Here is a 19,218-nt window from a genome sequence, read left to right as displayed (position 1 = left end):
GGTGCCTTTGTGGCATTACGGTTACTGAGATGCATTTGTTTACCACATGAAACTTTCAACTGTAAAATTGTTTTTTACAACACTGTTACCAGCTCACAGTACACAATATGGTTTAAGAGTTATTTGATTCTTCTACACAATAAAGACAGGTTACTATGATTTCTAAAAGTGGCATGTTGAATATAGCAACTGTTTATTTTCTTTAGATGGTATCAAATCATATACTCATAGAAAACAGTCATGGTTATTTTTTGCTACATAGATCCTGGTGGCCTTGTACAATCTCCTGAACCGCTGCAGGGTCATCCAACGTACTGAGGTCACCCAATCCACCCAGGTCTTGTTCCACCACTTTCCTCAGAACTCGCCGCATTATTTTGCCTGATCGTGTCTTGGGCAAACGCTGAACAAACTGTAGAAAAACACCAGCTCAGTTAGAACAGGGTTCCTGCAGGATCTTGAATTTACAAATCTGCATTTAATACCTTAAAGTCTTGAAAATGTATTGAATTTGATATGGTAAGTCGTAAGATATGTTGCCATAAACTTGTTTGCTGTATTGTGCGCTGTTTGGACATTTCCCAGACACATTTACAATTAAAGTAACATTGTTCTACTCAATTCCAACCTGACAATTTATATTGAAATTAGGAACCAATTATTGCCAACTTTACAGCCACTGGTGAAAAATTACTCAGAACGATGGGAATCAAGGTGTTGGAGTAAATATTACATTTTCCTGAATTCTAGGAGTCACAAATCTTTTCCAGTATGGCCATGAAATAGGCATTAAATTCTGTTCTGAGTAGTCTTAAAAAGTCTTAAATTTAACTTGTGGGAACCCTGTAGAAGTTACTCTTAAGTGTGTGTGCAGTTTGAGTCAGTGGAACATAGTTACCTGGATTTGATCTGGGCAGGCGTACTTGGCTATGGACTTGGACACCATGTCCTTCAGCAGCTGGGACAAGTCCTCCTCAGGGACGCCCACTTCCTTTTTTAGTACCACAAAAGCATACACAGCTGACAACACACAGAAACAAGAGCTGCTTTAGTTAAAAATGACTGATTTGTGTGCCTGTAAATGACATAATGGAAACCGTTTTTGATCGAATACCTTGTCCTTTTACATCATGTGAGTAACCGATGACAGCAGACTCAGCCACTGCAGGACAGTGATTCTGAGACAGATACAGAACACAGCCACGATCATTTATGAACTACATAGAACAGGGGTGTCCAATCCTGGTCCTCAAGGGCCAGTATCCTGCATGTTTTAGATGTTACCCTCTTCTAACACACCTGATTTAAATAAGCCTATCCTCAAGCTCTGCAGAAGCTTGATAATGATTGTCAAGTGTGCTGGAAGAGGGAAGTATCTAAAACATGCAGGATACCGGCCCTCGAGGACCAGGATTGGACATCCCTGACATAGAAAATCAAACAACTGAGCTGGGCTAAAAATGGCTGAATACAATATAAATGATATCTTAAAACATCTTTTCAAAATGTTTTGTCATTTTCACTAAAACTTTGACACCATTGTTTTGGTATCTTATTGCACTCATTACAAGCTGTTGTGAACAAGCAGCAGCAGTAGCAGTAGAATGTAACCATAAATGTTTTAATACACATTTGAGAAGCATATACTTCACTAGAGTATTCCCATTTTACAGTACTTCTACTCCACTACATACCAGAGACAAATATTGACTTTTTTTTAACTCTTTCATGCACGAATTATGAGAGCCTTATTCAAGATTTTTTTCCCTGAGTGTTTTCATTTCTCTTTAAACATGAAAAAAATAATGTGATTGAAAAATTTCTTATGAAAAATTAAATTTAAAAAAATAGTAATAATAATTTTAAAAATTCTTATGAACCTATTTTTCATGAAGTTGCAAAAATGTCCACTCAGCTGGACACCATGCTTTTAATTTTTGAAGTGAAGGAACACATATTTACTGATAAATTGTGTGAAAACTATAACTATTACACTCAGGAGAGATCTACACAATGTTCCCAATTCATGTCGGAAAAGATATACGTCTTAAAACTTTAATAAAGATGTGTGCAAAAAACAAAAGAACAAAATCCATGAATATACAAAAGAACAGCTGTAGAATAGCTGTCCACTGTAGTGACCACTATGCATGAAAGGGTTAAACCACTACATCTGTCAATTCATTTTTCTTTTCAGATTAAAACCTTTAATTCTTTCTCAATGTGTTTTTTTTTTATTTTTATGATGAACTGAAGGATGAAGTGATCCTATGGAGTTCATGAAAATTTCTTATTTCTTACCCTCTGCAGACACTTGAGCCAGACTTTGACAAAGAAAAGAAAAATTTGGAGTTATGATAGTATTTTACTGGTCTGACCTACTTGAGATTGAATTGGTCTCTGTATGACTGTTATCTAAATTTGCATTTCACAAATTAATCCCACAGGCCAGATTGGACCCTTTGGGGGCCGGTTTTAGCCCATGGACTGCACGTTTGACACCCCAAGTTTCACTAAAAGGTCTGACTACTTCTTCCACCACTGAGACACGTTTATAGATATAAATGCTTTAAAATCATATAATCTTACCACCACGTCCTCTATCTCTGCTGTCCCGAGCCTGTGTCCGCTCACGTTAATGACATCATCAAGTCGGCCGGTGATCTGGTAGTATCCCTCCTCCGAACGATGGGCGCCGTCGCCAGTAAAGAAGTAACCTGTGATTAAAAAAATGTTGAAATGAAAGGGAAAGTTCTGTGTTCTAAATTAATTCCATTCTGGACTAACTAATTAAAATAATTTAAAACTTTAACATATGCTTCATGTAGAGTTGAAACCTGATCCACTTTTGGGTGTGCTCGGAGCCTCTAATCAGTTTTCGCAACTTAAACACCACCGTCAACTGCTATCTTATGCACTTATCATAGCAAAAAGACTTGTTTTGTTTGGGAAAAATCAGAAGTTCCTTCAGTTAAATTATGGCTGGAAGAAATAGTTAAACTCATTTGGATAGAATCTGGTTCTCATTGTTAAACTACAACAGTTTAATCAGACTTGGCATCCCCTTAAATATATTTAACTCAGCCTGAATATAATTAGAATTTATGTGGCCTCCCTTGGTGTGATAAGTCCTAAGTCCTGGGATGGGGGTTGTTAAAATGTGTATTAGTTATGTTTGCTTTCTTCTGATGTACTTTTGCTTTGTTTACTGTGTGTTGAATTTTCAAAATGTGGACAAATTATAATATTGGATGTTTTTGTGATTAATTTGTCAGTCTTGTCTTTGAAGAATTAAAGAGAAATAAAAGGGAAAGACTGATACAGTGAAAGTCTAAATCAGTGTTTGGCATTCACCTGGATAAGGCTGACAGTAGGTCTCGATGAACCTCTGGTGGTTGTTGTGAATGGTTCTGGCCATACCGGGCCACGGCTGAGCCAGACACAGAGGTCCAGATGTGTTATTAGACGTCAACAATTTGCCCTGAAGGGAAACCAGAACAACCATAAATGTTAAAATGCATGTTTCGGAGAACCAAAGAGGTTGATGAAGAAATCCGACAGCTGGAAAAAAAAAAAAAATCAATTCCAGGCTGTAATTAAACAGTATGCAGGTCATGCATTCATTAAAATCACTGAATAGTGTTTATTGGCTTTTAAAGTTGTGTTTGTGCTCATGTTTAGAGGGAGGAAGAGAAATCAGCTGCTCCAACTGTCAGTGGAATCTGTGACTGTAATAGGCACAAAGTAGCACCACAGATTTTTAATAAGGCCTTTGGCACGAACAGAGCGGGACCGACGGCTGGTATCAAAAGTGACACAGCTGGTGGAGGTTTTATAATCCTAATCTGACCCTCGTTCGGGGCCGTTCCCACCAGTTTAACGCACACATGCACACACTGTTGATGAACGCTCACCTCGCCGTCTACCAGCACCGGCTTCATGCCAAAGAAGGGTCTCATCGCCATTCCGGGGACGATCTCGGCGTCTGGGTCTGATGGCCTCGGGGCGATGCAGATACCACCTGTCTCTGAAAAGACCCACATCAAATGAAAACAAGGACCGAAGACATTTTGTCCATTGGATTAGGGTGAAAAACTGGTTATTTTGTTGTTTGATTATGACAAATGTATCTATTGCTCATTAAAGAAAAACCACACAACTTGAAAAAATGTCAAATTAAGTATTTACTCTACATCTCAACTAAAATGGAGACAAGTTTTAATATCTGCATTATCAAGATTTAACCCATAAAGACCCAGTGTGACTTTTGTGGTAGTTCCTAAATGAATTTTCCTCTCTAACCTTTAAGTTATTTATCACATTTATTGTAAATTATCCTTTGTGTTTTGCAAAGTTTCAGTGAAAATCAAGTATTTTTTTTAATATTTAATTTACTGATCATGTAGATTTTCATAAAAGACCAGATTAAAGCAGGGGGTTACATCAGAAACAAAGAAAACTGAAGAAAAACTGACTTTCAGCAAAGCTATCAATAACTGACCATAAAACAAGTGTCTCCATCCACTGTCATTGATTAAACTCCATGGGTTTTATTAGTGAATCAATGTTGTAGAAGATAACAGTGTTTCCACGTTCACCACAGAGCCTCTGAACGTCCAAATGGATCATATCTGATTACCATGAAAAGATGACAAACTGTATTTTACACCAATTATTTACATGGATTGATAGGTTTAATGAATTAACAGGTATTAAACATTTTAGATCAATAAATGGTATTGGTCGAATGTGGATGTTTGGGTCTTTATGGGTTAAATTGTCTATTTGTATAAAGCAAAGGATAATTTATAGGCATACATTGTGTTGTCCCAAATTTTAAGCTTCTACAAACCACTTTTCTTCTAACACTGAAAAACAAACACTACAACTTCACAAGAACTCAACTAAAACTAGTCAAATCCTCGAAATATATGTCAAACTAATACTACTTAAGCACCCATAAAAGGAAGGAAAACTAAACTGAACCAAAAACCAAAGTAAAATAAATACAAATAAGAGAAGAATTTCAGATCTAGTCGTCTCATACTAGAAAAACTGAATAAAAATATAGTAATAAAATCAGAATAGCAATGAAAAAATAAGAAGAAATAGACAACTAATGAAGATGTAAAATAGTAACTGTAATAAACACATATACAGAATAACTGTAAAAGAATGAAAAGTTTTTTCAATGTTTGTATGTGTCTTATGGATTTAGATGTAGCTGAAACACATTAATAAGGTAAGTGTTGATGCAGAGACAAAATTGTTGGATCAAACAGGAAACATACAGAGCCCTTCTCATTACTGCAGATGTAGATTTATAAATTAAGTAAATTAAATGCTGTCAGGTTTGCGTGGACCTCTGGGATGTGTAATCTGTCGGTGGTGTCGGTGGTGGTGGAAGCAGCAGAGGGGGCCTGTTATAAAGTAGGACACAACAGATGATCCCACAATAGTATTAACAACAGACATCGCATCCAAATCAGCTGCTCATCTGAGACTTGGATACAAGAATCCCACGGAAAAACCATCTGAACAAGTGAATGCTGGGGGTCAGTTATGTTAAAACATCCTAAATAAATGCTTAATCGGAGTATTTTATGTGCAGAAAACTGTTGCAGAGGTATTTTGTGGTTGATGCTAAAGCTCTCCAGCCTCTCACCTCTCTGCCGTGTGATCCAACATGACGGCCGTATGCCAGCAGTGGATCAGAATCTCATTTGGTCTCTAAACAGGCTACTTGCTCCCAGATCAACCAAATGGTAATTATGAATAATGCCACTTAGTCCTAATGGGAAACATGGCTGTGGGAAAGGAACATAACAACATAATCCTTTTTACTGAAGTGGGGTATTTGGGTCATACTGTATCTGAGGCTGTAATACTACAGCTTATGATGCTCTGATGTTTAATTATGGTCAATTAATAATACATTTTTGCCATTTGTATGGTAATTAACGCAGCTTTGCTCCAGTTGGTCATTAATCTAATTTAGAAGGACTGGGGATTTTATCTCTCTTTTTTTTTTTTTTATCGTTATTAGCAAAATCAGCTTGTGTGAAACATGTTGTCATTATGTCCTATTAAAAGTGTCTTTGAAGGACAAAAAGACAAATATTGAATAAACTGCTGGTGGACCTTCACCAGGACATGGAGAGGATAACAGCTTCATTAGCTTCATGAATGTGAACATATTCCTGTAAAATAGGAGACATTTATTAATTACATAACACTGCATCGGCCAGATTTTATGTTTCACTAGTGTATGATTGGGTTTAAAAAATATATATTCTTTCTCATTTTCTTCCACATTTTTGTTCATGTAGCTTTGATATACGTGAATATACACTGTGGGCACAATTAGTAGGCAAGTGAGTATTTTGACCATTTTTATGCATATTTTGCAACTCCAAATGATATAAATTAAATTTATTGGCATTAATCATTCTAAAGTAATATATATATATTTGTATATAAGAGGGTGTGTCCTAAAATAATTAACATCCTGTATTAAGATATGCACAGTTATTAGGGAGCTTCTTAAGGTAAAAATGGATAAAAAAAAAAAAAAGAGATTTAACTTAATGCTGAAAAGTCAATTGTAAAATACCTTTCAGGTGCATGAGACACTCTTGAAAACTATGGACCAATGGAGTATCAAATGTTTTGTAGCAAATAGTAAACAGGGTCGCAAAAAACGTAAAAAGAAGAAAAGACGCAAATTAACAGCAAAAGATTTAAAATGAATCAAGTAGGAAGTTACTATGACTTCCCAAGAACTAAAATCAGAATATTTAGTGCCACATAATGTCAGCCTGTGTGTTTATATAACAGCAAAACAAAAAAACAGGAATTAAAAAGGTCCAGTTGGAGATATTAATACACAGTTCCAATAAGAAGTAATCTGTGGGTTCTCCTTTTTAACCAGGAATGTGGACACCCATTCAAAATAATCACATTATGACTGTCATCAAGTCCTGCAGTTCTATTCATGCATTTCAGACACTAATTATCAATTTTAATAAAAGTCTAGAGGATTATAATGACCATACAGATGTATTTATCAATGTGTCAATATGCAGTTGCGGAAAAAATTATTAGACCACCCCTTGTTTTCTTCAATTTCTTGTTCATTTTAATGCTTGGTACAACTAAAGGTACATTTGTTTGGACAAATATAATGAAAACAAAAATAGCTCATAACAGTTTCATTTAAGAGCTGATATCTAGCCATTTTCTATGGTTTTCTTGAAAATAACCAAAATCAGTTAATTTCTTAAATCAATATCTATGGCATTGTACTGCCAAAAACAGTGCTTTGAGGCATTCTATGTTTTCTTTTCTGTCTGTTTTAGTCACATGATACAGGAGTTAGTACTTGATTGCATAACCATTGTTTTTGATGACTTGATGGTTGAATAATTTTTTCCGCAACTGTATACAGGATTATACATAAAAAATGTATTGAAAAGGTTTGTACAAAATAGGTTGAGTATTTTCTTTAGAGTTAAGTGTCCACTAGTTAGTGCAGCCTCCCTTTGCACTTAATGTGTCTCAAACTCTTTTGTGCAGACGAGATGAATTCCTGCACTATTATTCTGGTGTTTTGCACCAGGTTTCAGTTAAATTGTGAAATGTGTGTTTGGGCAGGTTTTCGTCACAGGGTCAGAGGTCACACTAAATGCTGACTTTAGCCTGAAGAAACCAATTAGTTCGGATTATTGAGCGTGTTATGCACATTTTTGCACTCATATCCACTATTTTCTTGTTACTTCCTGCCAAGACATGTAAATGTACATATGCATGCTGTTTATTTACTACCCTGCACAAACAACAAAGCTAAAGACTTTTGCACGGTGCTGCACTCTCTGGTATCAAGAGCTTAAATCTATAATTTTATGCAAGCAAAGAGTATGGTAGGAAAATTATATGAGTAATTTAGAAATATAGTAACAAACATTGCCTATTTCACTACATGCAGTGTGGTGACAAGTTGACAAACTCCCCTTAAGAGAAAAAACAAAAAGCAGGCAGAAGTAGATGAATCTTTCCAGATGTCTGATTTGGACATCTGCAGTTGAAACAAACTATCCAAAGTGATATTTACCAGACAAAACATTGCACAGGAATGAAACTATCCCCACCACAGTCTTTACATTGACTTTAAATATTGTTCAGTTTTATGATGGGGGGGGGGGGAGTTGATGTTGAGAAGATGCTGAGCTGCTCTGAGATCAGATATTTGGCTCCAAAATGAAAACATCTGTATTGAATCTGTAGGGGATGGGTTCATGTGAGTGTGTGGTTTGTGTTGCAGTGTGCAGAGTGTGAATGCCAGTGCACTTGTATGCACGTGCATCTGCATTTACAGCGTTACGTAACCCTGTTATTGTTGGAGGGACAGGGGAAACCACTCTCCCCTTTAAGGGGCGGTTTCTGAAGTTGCAGACGTGGCTTTGTTGGAGGAGGAGGTTGTGAACTTTAAATGCTCTTTATGGACATGTTTTGGAGAGAAATGTTTCAGTAAATCTCACAGAATAAGAGAGAGCATGGTTATTTGGCAGTAACGTTCATTCAACAGTTGCTGGTTCTGTGATCTAACAGTTAAATTTTGGTATCTTCTTTTTCCTCTCGTTAGCTAAAAATGTTTTCAGTTGGCATTACACTTGCAGGAGGAAGTGAGAAAAGGACGGTTACAACCAAACAGCAATAAATACACAACCGAGGCAGTTCATCAGATAAGGAAAAAAAATCTGCAGAGTGCAAGGATTTTTCGTTTTTGTTGATTGGAAGCTCCAAAGACAAGTTCAGGAATCACTTGGTCTCAGTTCAAGAATTTATTCTGATCACGTGAAATATAAAAGTCAGTGCTGGTCTCCCTGGACAAGAGCTTCTACAGAAACTCAAGTCAAAGAGCCCCGAATTCCGGGTGTGGTTTAGTTACAGTTATCTTCTTAGGTGTCTCCACCCCAAACAATGGGTTGGACTTTGCACCGTCATCTGATTCAGTCTTCTGATTGGGCCTCACCCATTGACGTGACTTGCCAACTGTCAGCTCACGTCTTGTTGCTGGGATGTACTACGGAAAGTGTCATGACTGTTGTTTTAGACGTGTATCTATTGGAATGCAAGGTCCTAGCTTCTGTAGCCACATCATCATCTTCAGTGAGCAGAACTGACCCTGAATTTTATCAGTAGTGGCATCCATGAGTTTACTGGGAGGCAAGCTTCACCAGTAGAGAAATACATGAGATTACTGGGACATTTTAGAGCAGTGCAGAGCAAGGCTGTAATTATTACCTCCACCAAGTGTAACGGCAGAGGTTATGTTATCATCAGGGTTCGTCTGTCTGTTTATCTGTTAGCAAGATAACTCAAAAAGTTATGAACGGATTTTCATGAAATTTTCAGGAAATGTTGATACTGGTACAAGGAACAAATGATTAAATTTTGGTGGTGGTTGGGGGGGGTTGCTTGTTTGTCTGTCTTTTAGCAAGATAATTCAAAAAGTTACAGACAGATTTGGATGAAATTTTCAGAAAATGTTGATACTGACACAGGGAACAAATGATTAAATTTTGGTGGTGATGATGGGGGGGGCACTGATCTGCCTTGGAAGAGGTCTGCGCTTTTCGAGTGCTTTTCTAGTTCTATAATTATTCTTCAAGAGTCAATGTGAGATGACCATAAATAGACACCTGAAGCACTTAATCAGAAGGAAAACATTTATGGGTATCAATAAAATGTCCTTAAAATGAGAAAAAATGTCCTAAAAGTGTTTAGTATAAAGAATTCTGAAGTTCTGCAAAAGACTCCGGTGTATTGGATTTTAGAGACATTGATTATCAACTGAATGTTTACGTCGATGTGAATGAGTCTCTCTTCTGGTCTGTCATAGTGAAGTAAACTAACGCCATAGGGCCTTTGATCAATGCATCAGAAAGTCACAAAATGGGATAGGAACCATTAAGAAACAACTTTTAGTGTCTTTGTTGCAGATATTGGTGGCTTAGTTGAATAGTCAAAATGAAAATAAAACAAAGTTATTCTCAAGTAAAGAGTTTTAGGGGCGGCCCTGACTGCCTCTGCTGGACCCTGTGGATACTACTGGCACCATTACACAGTCAGAGTAGCAGTTTAATGACAGTTACCTGTTTGCCACCAGGTGTCCACCACAGGGCAGCGTCCATCCCCCACAACTCTGTGATACCACTCCCACGCTTCAGTGTTGATGGGCTCACCCACTGCAGAAAACATCAGAGTTTGAATTATACATACACTCATATCTGTTATGATTTACAGTGCATACAAACATGACATGAAGTTGAGTTTAATTAAAGCTAGAAGGGCAGACTTTAATAAAAACTGCCCTGATTATAAAGTCATCCATGTCACTTAGGAGGATCTACATTCTTTAAGTGAAGCTTTGTGTGCGTTACAACTTTAGCTTCACGTTTCACAGCAACAGGTGTGTATGTGTTTTCCTTGTCATATCCTGGGCTTTGCTATGGACACTAGATTACTGAGGCATACCAGTATGGCTTGACTTTTAACATACACGTGTGTGCACTTAGAGCAGAGGAATTCACACGGCAGTACACAAACACTGTCCACTGCTTTTCATGTGACTTGTGTGTGTATGACGTTAACAAGAGCCCAGCTGTGTAAGCGAAGTTGGTATAATGACACCACCACTTCGTCAGTAGTATCTGTGATGAATGGCACTGTGTAAAAGTCTAAGGCTGTCTTTAGTTTAGTTGTTTTTGTAGGGTTGAAATCAGTGTTTTTCAACTGTGGGGGTCGCCTGGAATTCACATGGGGTTGCCTGAAATTTCTAGTAATTGATAAAAATAAATATTTACCAAAAAAAAAAATATGGTGAAATGAGAGAGACAATCACAATATATAAAAGACATGATAAACTGAAGCTGAAACTGAAGCACTGTGGTACTGTTTATCTGTCAAATGTTAATTGTGGTCAGTTTCAGATGCTGCAGCTCTTTCATAATTCATAGTTTGAGTTATTGTTTGTTCAGTATTGTCAGCCTTGTAAATACAAGCTGAACTGACTGTACATATCTTGACCAAGGAAAATAAAATCCTCACTTTGTGCAGTAATCTACACCTGGCTTTTCTGCCTCCGTCCATAATAATATACATTATATAGACTAAATGTCATCTAAAATTAACATTTATTTGCAACATAGTATAGCAAACTATTACATATATAAAAAAATAATTTTAGCAAAAAATTGTCTCCATTTTGAATGTCTGGGGTCACCAGAAATTTGTGATGCTAAAATGGGGTCACGAGCCAAAAATGGTTGCCAGCCACTGCTTTAAATGATCATACATATTCATTTCTCCTTCCCTTTTCTTCAGATACAGCAACAGCACAGGAAATAAGTGCAGAGCCTCAAAAGACACAAACTAAATGAGTTTCAAAGGCTAAAGAGAATATTTCTTGTGATCCCTGACCCCATGGCAAGAAGCAGAACAAACAAACATCTGACGTGTTGAGTGAAACCTGTTATAAAACATCAGAAAATTAATGCAATAAATGTCATGACATGTTAAGTGCAAAGACAGGTCACACTAAATACTACCTCTGGTTTATAGAAGCTCTTTTTTCCACTGGAACTTTTGTTTTTGCTGCCGTACACACTTCACATATATACTGATTACACCTTAATAATGATTAAGAAATGCATTTGTGGTCATTAGAACTTTACTAAAACAAACAAAACTAATGCTGGTTTTGCACAGTACAGAGATCATGGTATTTCTTCAGTAAAGCAGTTTTTAACTTGTTTTCTATGGACCTCTGTTGCACTACTGGAAGCCCTGTTTCTCATTGTCTTAACTCTCCTTAAATGGTGGACCCTCTGTGCGTGCAGGACGTGTGTTTTGAGTGTCATACTGATCATACCAGAGCCTAGAGTTTTGAGGGTGGAGCAGTCATATTTGTGCACCCAGTGGTCTCCGTACTTCAGCAGCAGGCGGATCGCAGTAGGGGCCCCGTAAAACTGGTTAATCCGAAGTCTCTGAACCATCTCCCAGTACCTTCCTGTGAACAACAAGGGGATGAATCACAAAGAAGCAGTTCTACCACACTGGAAATAAGATATACACCAATATATCTACCAAACACAGCATTAGCAGATATTCAGTTTATTAGCTTTTTTCAATTTATTAATCAGCCATTATCTGATTTATTTCATATTGGCTTGTATGACACAATTTCATCAATATTAGTGACTGACTATGTTATATTAAAGCGTTATTCTCATGTGTATTCATGCGAAGATAATACAATGAAGGACTCCAAGACTTTAACCTCAATCTATTTTTGTATGTGTGATAAGGATTTCTTTGCTTCCCTGGCACAAAAGTGGGGACAAATAATGACAAAAACTAAATCTTTCCAGTTATTGGCCAAATTTTCTTTTTAAGTATGTTTATTATACTTCTAATTTACTATGTATAGTGTGTTGGCTCTTAGTTCGGGATCAATAAAGCCTATCCATCTATCTCTCTCTCTTCCTTGGAAATGACCGTTCAGGATGAAGCAGAGGACTGAAAACTTCACACTTTCCAAACACAGGGCTTAGCGTGTTGAGGAACAGATTCCCCTTGACAATAACAAGGTGCTCACATTCACACATTATGACTGTGCGTCATCATGACTGTCTGCGTTTACTGAAGCTCCTAATTTTAGCATAAAGGCATGAGCATGTTCAACGCTGGCTGTAAACACTTATTCATAGAGTGAGTTCTTGGCAAAAGACAAAAATACATCAAACTTTACAAAGGACATAAAATTTCCCATCCAAAATAATAAACAGCATTTTAATCATTTCCTTAGAGGTAATAAAAAACCTTTTGGTGAATATTTGACACTTTTATAAGTTTATTATGTGAGTGCAGGACTTTCTAAACAGTGATATTCTTTTACGCAGCTGCTCTCATTCATACCTGGGTTTGGGTAAACCGGTGTACTCTCAAACAGGACAGTGGTTCCTCCATTCGCCAAAGGCCCATAGACGCTGTAACTATGTCCTGTTATCCAGCCAATGTCTGCCACGCAGCCAAACACATCTCCATCATGGTAGCTGAAGACATACTGGACAAAAACAGCAAGAAGTTCAAAGCCACGCAAGTAAATCAATGTCTGTTGTGCATGTGAATGTGTGTGATGTTACCCTGTGTGTCAGCAAGGCATACAGCAGGTATCCAGCCTGAGTGTGGACCAGGCCTTTGGGTTTCCCTGTGCTGCCTGATGTGTAGAGCAGAAACAGAACGTCTTCACTGTCCATGGCAGCCGGCTCACACACTGCGTCCTCCAGCTTCATCTCCTGCAGGAAGATCCACAGTCTGAGAATTTATGGTTTATTTCTCAGAATTTTCCAAGAAAGTTAACACTGGATTCTAGTAGGGCATCACTTAAAATGTTTCCTATTGGTCCTGGAAAGAGTTATAATTTAACAACATATCCTGTGTAACAAAACTGACAGTACTCTATTGTTTTTTTTATTGTTTTTTTTTTCCTGCTGTTTACCTCCGCCAAGGAGGTTATGTTTTTGCCAGCGTTGGTTTGTCTGTCCATGTGCAAGATAACTCAAAAAGTTATGGACGGATTTGGATGAAAATTTCAGGAAATGTTGATACTGGCACAAGGAACAAATGATTAAATTTTGGTGGTGACTGAGGGGGGACACTAATCTGCCTTGGTGGAGGTCTGCACTCTCTGAGTGCTTTTCTAGTTTTTCTTGTTTTTTTTTTATATTTGATTTTCATATTTTTATTGATATATTTTCTTATCCTGTTGTATCACTAAAATGTTTAATGTGTGAAAAGAAAGAAAAACCAATAAAAAGTGAGTTACAAAAATGTTTCCTGTTGGTACCAGTGAAGCTGCAATACATACATTCAATACTAGTCCCTAAATAAAATGGTTTTATATATTAATTTCCCAATTTTAAATAAAGAAAATTACAAACTACATGATAGAAGGGTTCATTTTAGGTCATCTGCATTTTTATACATTTATTTATACACCTTTCCCAGCTAATCCAAGACAGTATTAAAAAGTTGACTCAAAGTGGATTTTCTCACTCCGGGTCATGGGAATCATGGGAAGGAATGCTTCTGGGATCCAAAAAAATGAGTTTGTTTGAGGTGCTCTTCATAAAGTAGATAAACAGGAAGAAAACTCCAAGGCACTCTCTATAAGCATTAAAATGCCTTTATCCTCATGTATAGACCTTAAAAAACACTTCAACACGTTTCGGCTTCAAGCTTTCATCACAAAGTTAATGTTGTCTATTGGTACCAGTGAAGCTGCAATATATATATATTCAAAACTAGAATTTAACTGTTTTATATATCAATTTCCCATTTTAAAATAAAGAAAATTACAAACTACATGATACAAGTGTTCATTTTAGCTCATCTGCATTTTTATACATTTAAAGATGTTCTACAGAATACCTGAAGTCAACTGTTAACATTATGATTAATATCATTGATATAAATGTGTACTCTAGGTACTGATAATGATGAGGTTAACTTCTTAGATATTGAAAGTTGGTTTCAAATGAAAATATTGTGATACTTGATAGAATCTGTTTGGTGCAACTTTACCTGAGTCACGTAGACAGGTCTAAATTCTAATAAAGGTAAAGGTTATTCAGCTCTGAAGAGAAAAAAAAATGCAAAAATGGGAGGAGGACTTTTAAGACGCTGAGGATTAGAGGAAGAAGAGGGAGCTTTATTCTCAAAATGCTGAATCACACCGACTTAAAACTCTGCAGATAATAATCTGCAGGGAGAATATTTGTGGTGAACTATGAGCAACTACAGAAAATGATAAAAGCTGAGCTGTTTCTGTCCTGTTAATATCGAATAGTACTAAACTTACCAGCATGTTTTATAAGTGCAAGCACAAGAATAGAACTATAATTCTGTGAGCAAACTACTTCCCAAATAGAGCTGTCTCTATTAATACTTGTATAAATTCTTTATTTCATCATGTATTAACATACTAAATTCATGATTAACCCTATTTATTGTGCCATCATATCTATGCTTTATATTAGTAAGAGCACATTTTTGACCACAGCTTTTATGAATCAGTCATACTTAGTAACAGGACCACACTCTTGACTTAAAGGTTTGTTCTTTTTTTGGCATAAATCTGCTCAAGACTTGCCCTAAAATCACTGTTAAACTAGAAGTTTTTAGGCTGTTAAGAACTCACTGACACTTTTCGTAGGATATTTATGAAAACAGCTCCTGGGGTTCAGTGGTACAATAAAAAGGATGTGCAAAAAAAAAAAAAAATGATTTCAAGTTTTAAGCAGAATATCAGATTTTCATATTGTCATGAAATTACTTGTAAATATACACATTGTTGATTGAAAGCTGTGAAACCTTCTGATCATCCACTACAGTGCTCCCTCACCTCCTCCATTGAAACATCCCTGTCTGTCATGACGACCGGATTTTCCGTTCTCATGGCAACAAAGACCTGTTTTACACTCGGACATCCCTCCACTGCTGTGTCCACCGTCTTCTTCAGTTCGATGACCCTTCCCCCTCTGACCCCCTGGTTCACTGTGATGACGGTGCTGGACTGAGCTACGAGTGGGATACATGTGGGAAATCAGGCTGCTGAAGTGGTTTATTTAACAAAAATAGACTCATTTGTAACTATTTGAGTTAACTGACAAGGTCAAGGTCAAAATATATTTATATAGCACATTTAAAAACAGACACTACTGCCCCCACGTGCTGTACATAATCATGAAACAGAATATAAGTAAAATACAATAAACAAAATAAAACAATACTGACATGGTTCATGCATTAAAACAATAAATAATAAACACTAAAAACAATAATTTACAACTCTAATATAAGTCAAATGATAACTGACAGTTATATATAGTACATATTTCCTTTATTGAAGCAACAGCACTAATACCACATTGAAAATGTTCCAATAAATATCATTAAATCTAACCAAAATAAGGGTAAGTTTCAGGAAAAAAAATTTACTTACAGAAAAAAATAAAAGTCATTGTGCAGTAAAATGATCCCTGTCAGTATTTTACTAACATAATATTTTTAGTATAATATTACTACTGTAGATATAAGGTTTAGGTAATTTAAAAGTAATATTGGCAATTTAATCCACAGCAATCAATTATATTCTGTAAAATCATCATTTCTGTGGCATCACTGTCCTATAAGAATCATGACTCTCTTAAAGTAGACTATTGACTTAAGATTAAAAACAGGCCTTTTTTTCATCCTTCCCAGCTAATCCAAGAAGGTATTAAAGAGTTGACTCAAAGAGGATTTTCTCACCCTGTAAAAAGAGCACACAATCCTTCAGTTTATCACAAAAAATGAAGGTATTTGGAGATACCTGGTTTACACTGCACAGAAAGAAAATTAACTGGAACATGGAGAGTTACTAAAGATGTCTGACAAATTTTGTTTAGTAAAAAGGACAATGTTTACATTGTAGCCAGAAAGTACTCACAGCATCTTGCACTACAGCCTTATCTCAAAATTCGACAAAAAATGTCTCATAATGGTAAAGTGAAAAAAGTTTGTTTAAAACTTTTGCAAATTTATTCAAAATACAGCATGTACATAGTATTTACAGTGTTTGCTCAATACTTTGTTGATGCACCTTCAGCTACAATTTCACGTCGGTTTGAATATGATAGTATAAGCTCTGCACACCTATTTTGGGGCAGTTTTTCACATTCTTCTTTGCAGAACCTCTGCAGCTCCATTAGGTTGGATGAGGAGCGTCAGCGCAGCCATTTTTGACATGCTTTTTTTTTTTTTTTTTTTACCTTGGCTGTGTTCTCAGGGTCATCATCCTGTTGAAAGATGAATCTTCACCCCAGCCTAGATCCAAAGTCACCATCAGGTTCTTGGTCTCCTTTCTGACTAAGGTCCTTCTACTGCCATCCCTCAGATTGGTCAGGCATGGTTCCAAATTTACAGATGGTGGAGGCCACTGTGTTCACTGGGACCTTGAATGCTGCAGAATTTTTTCTGTCCCCTTCCCCAGACCTGTGCCTCGACACCGGTCTCAGAGGTCTACAGACAGTTCCTTGGACTTCATGATTTGGTTTGTGCTCTGACATGCACTGTCAACTATCACACCATACATACACAGGTGTGTGTCTTTCCAAATCATGCCCAATCAACTGGATTTACCACATGTGGACTGAGTTGTGGAAACAGGATCCACCTGAGCTCAGTTCTGAGGGTCATGGCAAACACTGTGGATACTTATTTTGTATTTTTGTTTTTTATTTTTAATAATTTTGCAAAAGTTTCAAACAAACTTTTTGTTTGTTTTGTCATTATGAGGCACTGTGTGTAGAATTTTGAGGTAAATGAATTTAATATGTTTTGGAATAAGGCTGTAACACTAGAGAATGGAGAGAAAAAAAAAAAAAAAAAAAAAAAGAGTAGCACTGTGAATACTTTCTGGTTACACTGTATGTCTGATATGATGCCCAGAAGCACATGTTTAATTGAACTGCTCCACTGCTTTATACTGAATTATCATGTGTACTGTTTAAGCATTTTGCAAAAAATAATCCACAAAGTGATCAATATTCTTCTTTAACAGACCATAATTTGCCCATATTTCAATCATAATTCATACACTGCAAAAAATGTCCCAACCCTATATTCCTAAATCTGGTCAAATTGGCTTATATTGAGCAAAAATATTCTGCCAATGGGGTAAGAAAAAAATTCTTGGCCAGAATTCTTAAAAACAAGCAAAAAAAAAAGTCTATCAACTAAAGAAACATAATGTGAAAACGAGACAAAAATGGCAGAATTTTAGCAAACAGTGCTTAGTACCAGAAATAAAATCACCTTGATATTAGCTGGAAAATCTTATTACAAAATTAGATTTTTTTTTAAATAAGAATATTTTTCTCATGTAAAAATTTCTTGGCAAGCTTTTTCCCTATTCAGATTACAAATAAGGCTTTTTTCACTTTCTTAGAAATCAGTTTTTGCAGTGTAGGATGTGTGTTTTCTGTCTGAGTCTCACCGTCTCTGATGCGCTCTGCCAGCGCCTCCGCACTGAAGCCCGCAAACACCACGTTATGAGCTGCGCCAATCCGTGCACAGGCCAACATGGACGCCACCGCCAGTGGGCACGGAGGCATGTAGATGGTGACGCAGTCCCCTTTCTTCACCCCACGACGCCTCAGCAGGTTACCAAGGCGACAGGTCATATCCAGCAGCTGCCTATGGTGACGTCATCATTAACATCATCATCATCATCATCATCATCGGATCAGTGAAACATGTGGATCCATCCTGCTGACCTGTAGGTGACTTTGACCTCTGACCCCGGTTCATCTCTCTCCCAGATGAGGGCCACCTTTTCAGGACAGGTGTGCACGTGACGGTCCAGGCAGTTCACTGCACGCGCCAACCAAAAAGAAAACAAAACAAAACACGTCACTATCACTTTCACTATCAGTGTGGTGCGTTCAGGACGCACAGATTGCTTAATGATTAAATCATGTGTACTTAAATTGCCAGGTCATCATCAAAAACAGCCTCATAAATGTGAACCCATCCTTACCGGACACGTTGAGCTTCCCTCCTTCAAACCACTTAATCCTGCCTCGGCTCAGGTCACAGTCTTGGACCGTGTGGAAAGGACTGATCCAGGTCAGTCTGTGTCGCGCCACAGCTGCCCAGAAATGGTCACTGTTGGAGAGGGAGAACTCCTGCAGCGCTGCCCGGTCTGAAACCCCCTCAAAGCCCGCAGCTTCCGGCATAAACGCCGCTATATTAAAACTCCGAGACAAGACATTATTATAAGAGCGGCTCAAGGACGCGAAGACGCACTTAGAGGTGCACCGCAGCCACATGGTGTCAGAGAAAGTAGGTTATGAGAAATAAAGTATTAGAGGCATTTCCTCTACAGATAAGAACACATTGGAAAGTTCCTCTGAACTTGAGTAAGAAAGGAAAAACTCCGGAGAGGCAGGGCTGGAGAAGTGATGCGTTTAAGGGCGGTTACGCACGACTGGTCCGACCCTTTCTATTCTAGGAGTGTACTCCACTGTGTGCTCCACTGGATTGTATCTTGCAAAAAAAAAAAAAAAGACACTGTAGAGCACAGGCATTTTTGATTTTTTTTCTTATATGTCA

The 19,218-nt window shown here is 37.2% G+C and overlaps 1 protein-coding gene across 2 annotated transcripts; it reads right to left on the bottom strand.

Annotated features, from left to right (window-relative positions):
* Positions 1-13: 13 nt before the first annotated feature.
* On the bottom strand, positions 14-19,095 carry LOC115415063 (acetyl-coenzyme A synthetase 2-like, mitochondrial). Of its 2 annotated transcripts, XM_030128491.1 has the most exons (15): positions 18,644-19,095; positions 18,381-18,477; positions 18,101-18,300; positions 15,467-15,642; positions 13,206-13,358; positions 12,979-13,126; positions 11,933-12,070; positions 10,155-10,247; positions 3,915-4,027; positions 3,355-3,481; positions 2,590-2,717; positions 1,115-1,178; positions 899-1,020; positions 238-412; positions 14-200 (listed from the first exon to the last, which is right to left on the bottom strand). In XM_030128491.1, the coding sequence occupies exons 1-14, from the start codon at positions 18,933-18,935 to the stop codon at positions 245-247; spliced, it is 2,019 nt and encodes a 672-aa protein (XP_029984351.1). In that variant the 5' UTR covers positions 18,936-19,095; the 3' UTR covers positions 14-200; positions 238-244. The 2 variants fall into 2 exon arrangements, with proteins under 2 accessions (XP_029984351.1, XP_029984350.1); XM_030128490.1 differs by having other exon boundaries at positions 14-412.
* Positions 19,096-19,218: the final 123 nt, after the last annotated feature.

The sequence above is a fragment of the Sphaeramia orbicularis genome, chromosome 24 (genome assembly GCF_902148855.1).
Source record: "Sphaeramia orbicularis chromosome 24, fSphaOr1.1, whole genome shotgun sequence".
NCBI classification, from domain to species: Eukaryota; Metazoa; Chordata; class Actinopteri; order Kurtiformes; family Apogonidae; genus Sphaeramia; species Sphaeramia orbicularis.
This window is presented reverse-complemented; position numbering and strand designations above follow the sequence as displayed.

What these genes read in the sequence shown, in the direction of transcription:
- LOC115415063 (XM_030128490.1), bottom strand. Translation starts at nt 18,935, where the DNA reads ATGTGGCTGCGGTGCACCTCTAAGTGCGTCTTCGCGTCCTTGAGCCGC. An exon ending in ACCGGTTTACCCAAACCCAG is followed by an intron (nt 12,071 to 12,978) that starts GTATGAATGAGA and finishes TGTTGTTCACAG; the next exon opens with GAAGGTACTGGGAGATGGTT. An exon ending in CAGAGATAGAGGACGTGGTG is followed by an intron (nt 1,179 to 2,589) that starts GTAAGATTATAT and finishes TATCTGTCTCAG; the next exon opens with AATCACTGTCCTGCAGTGGC.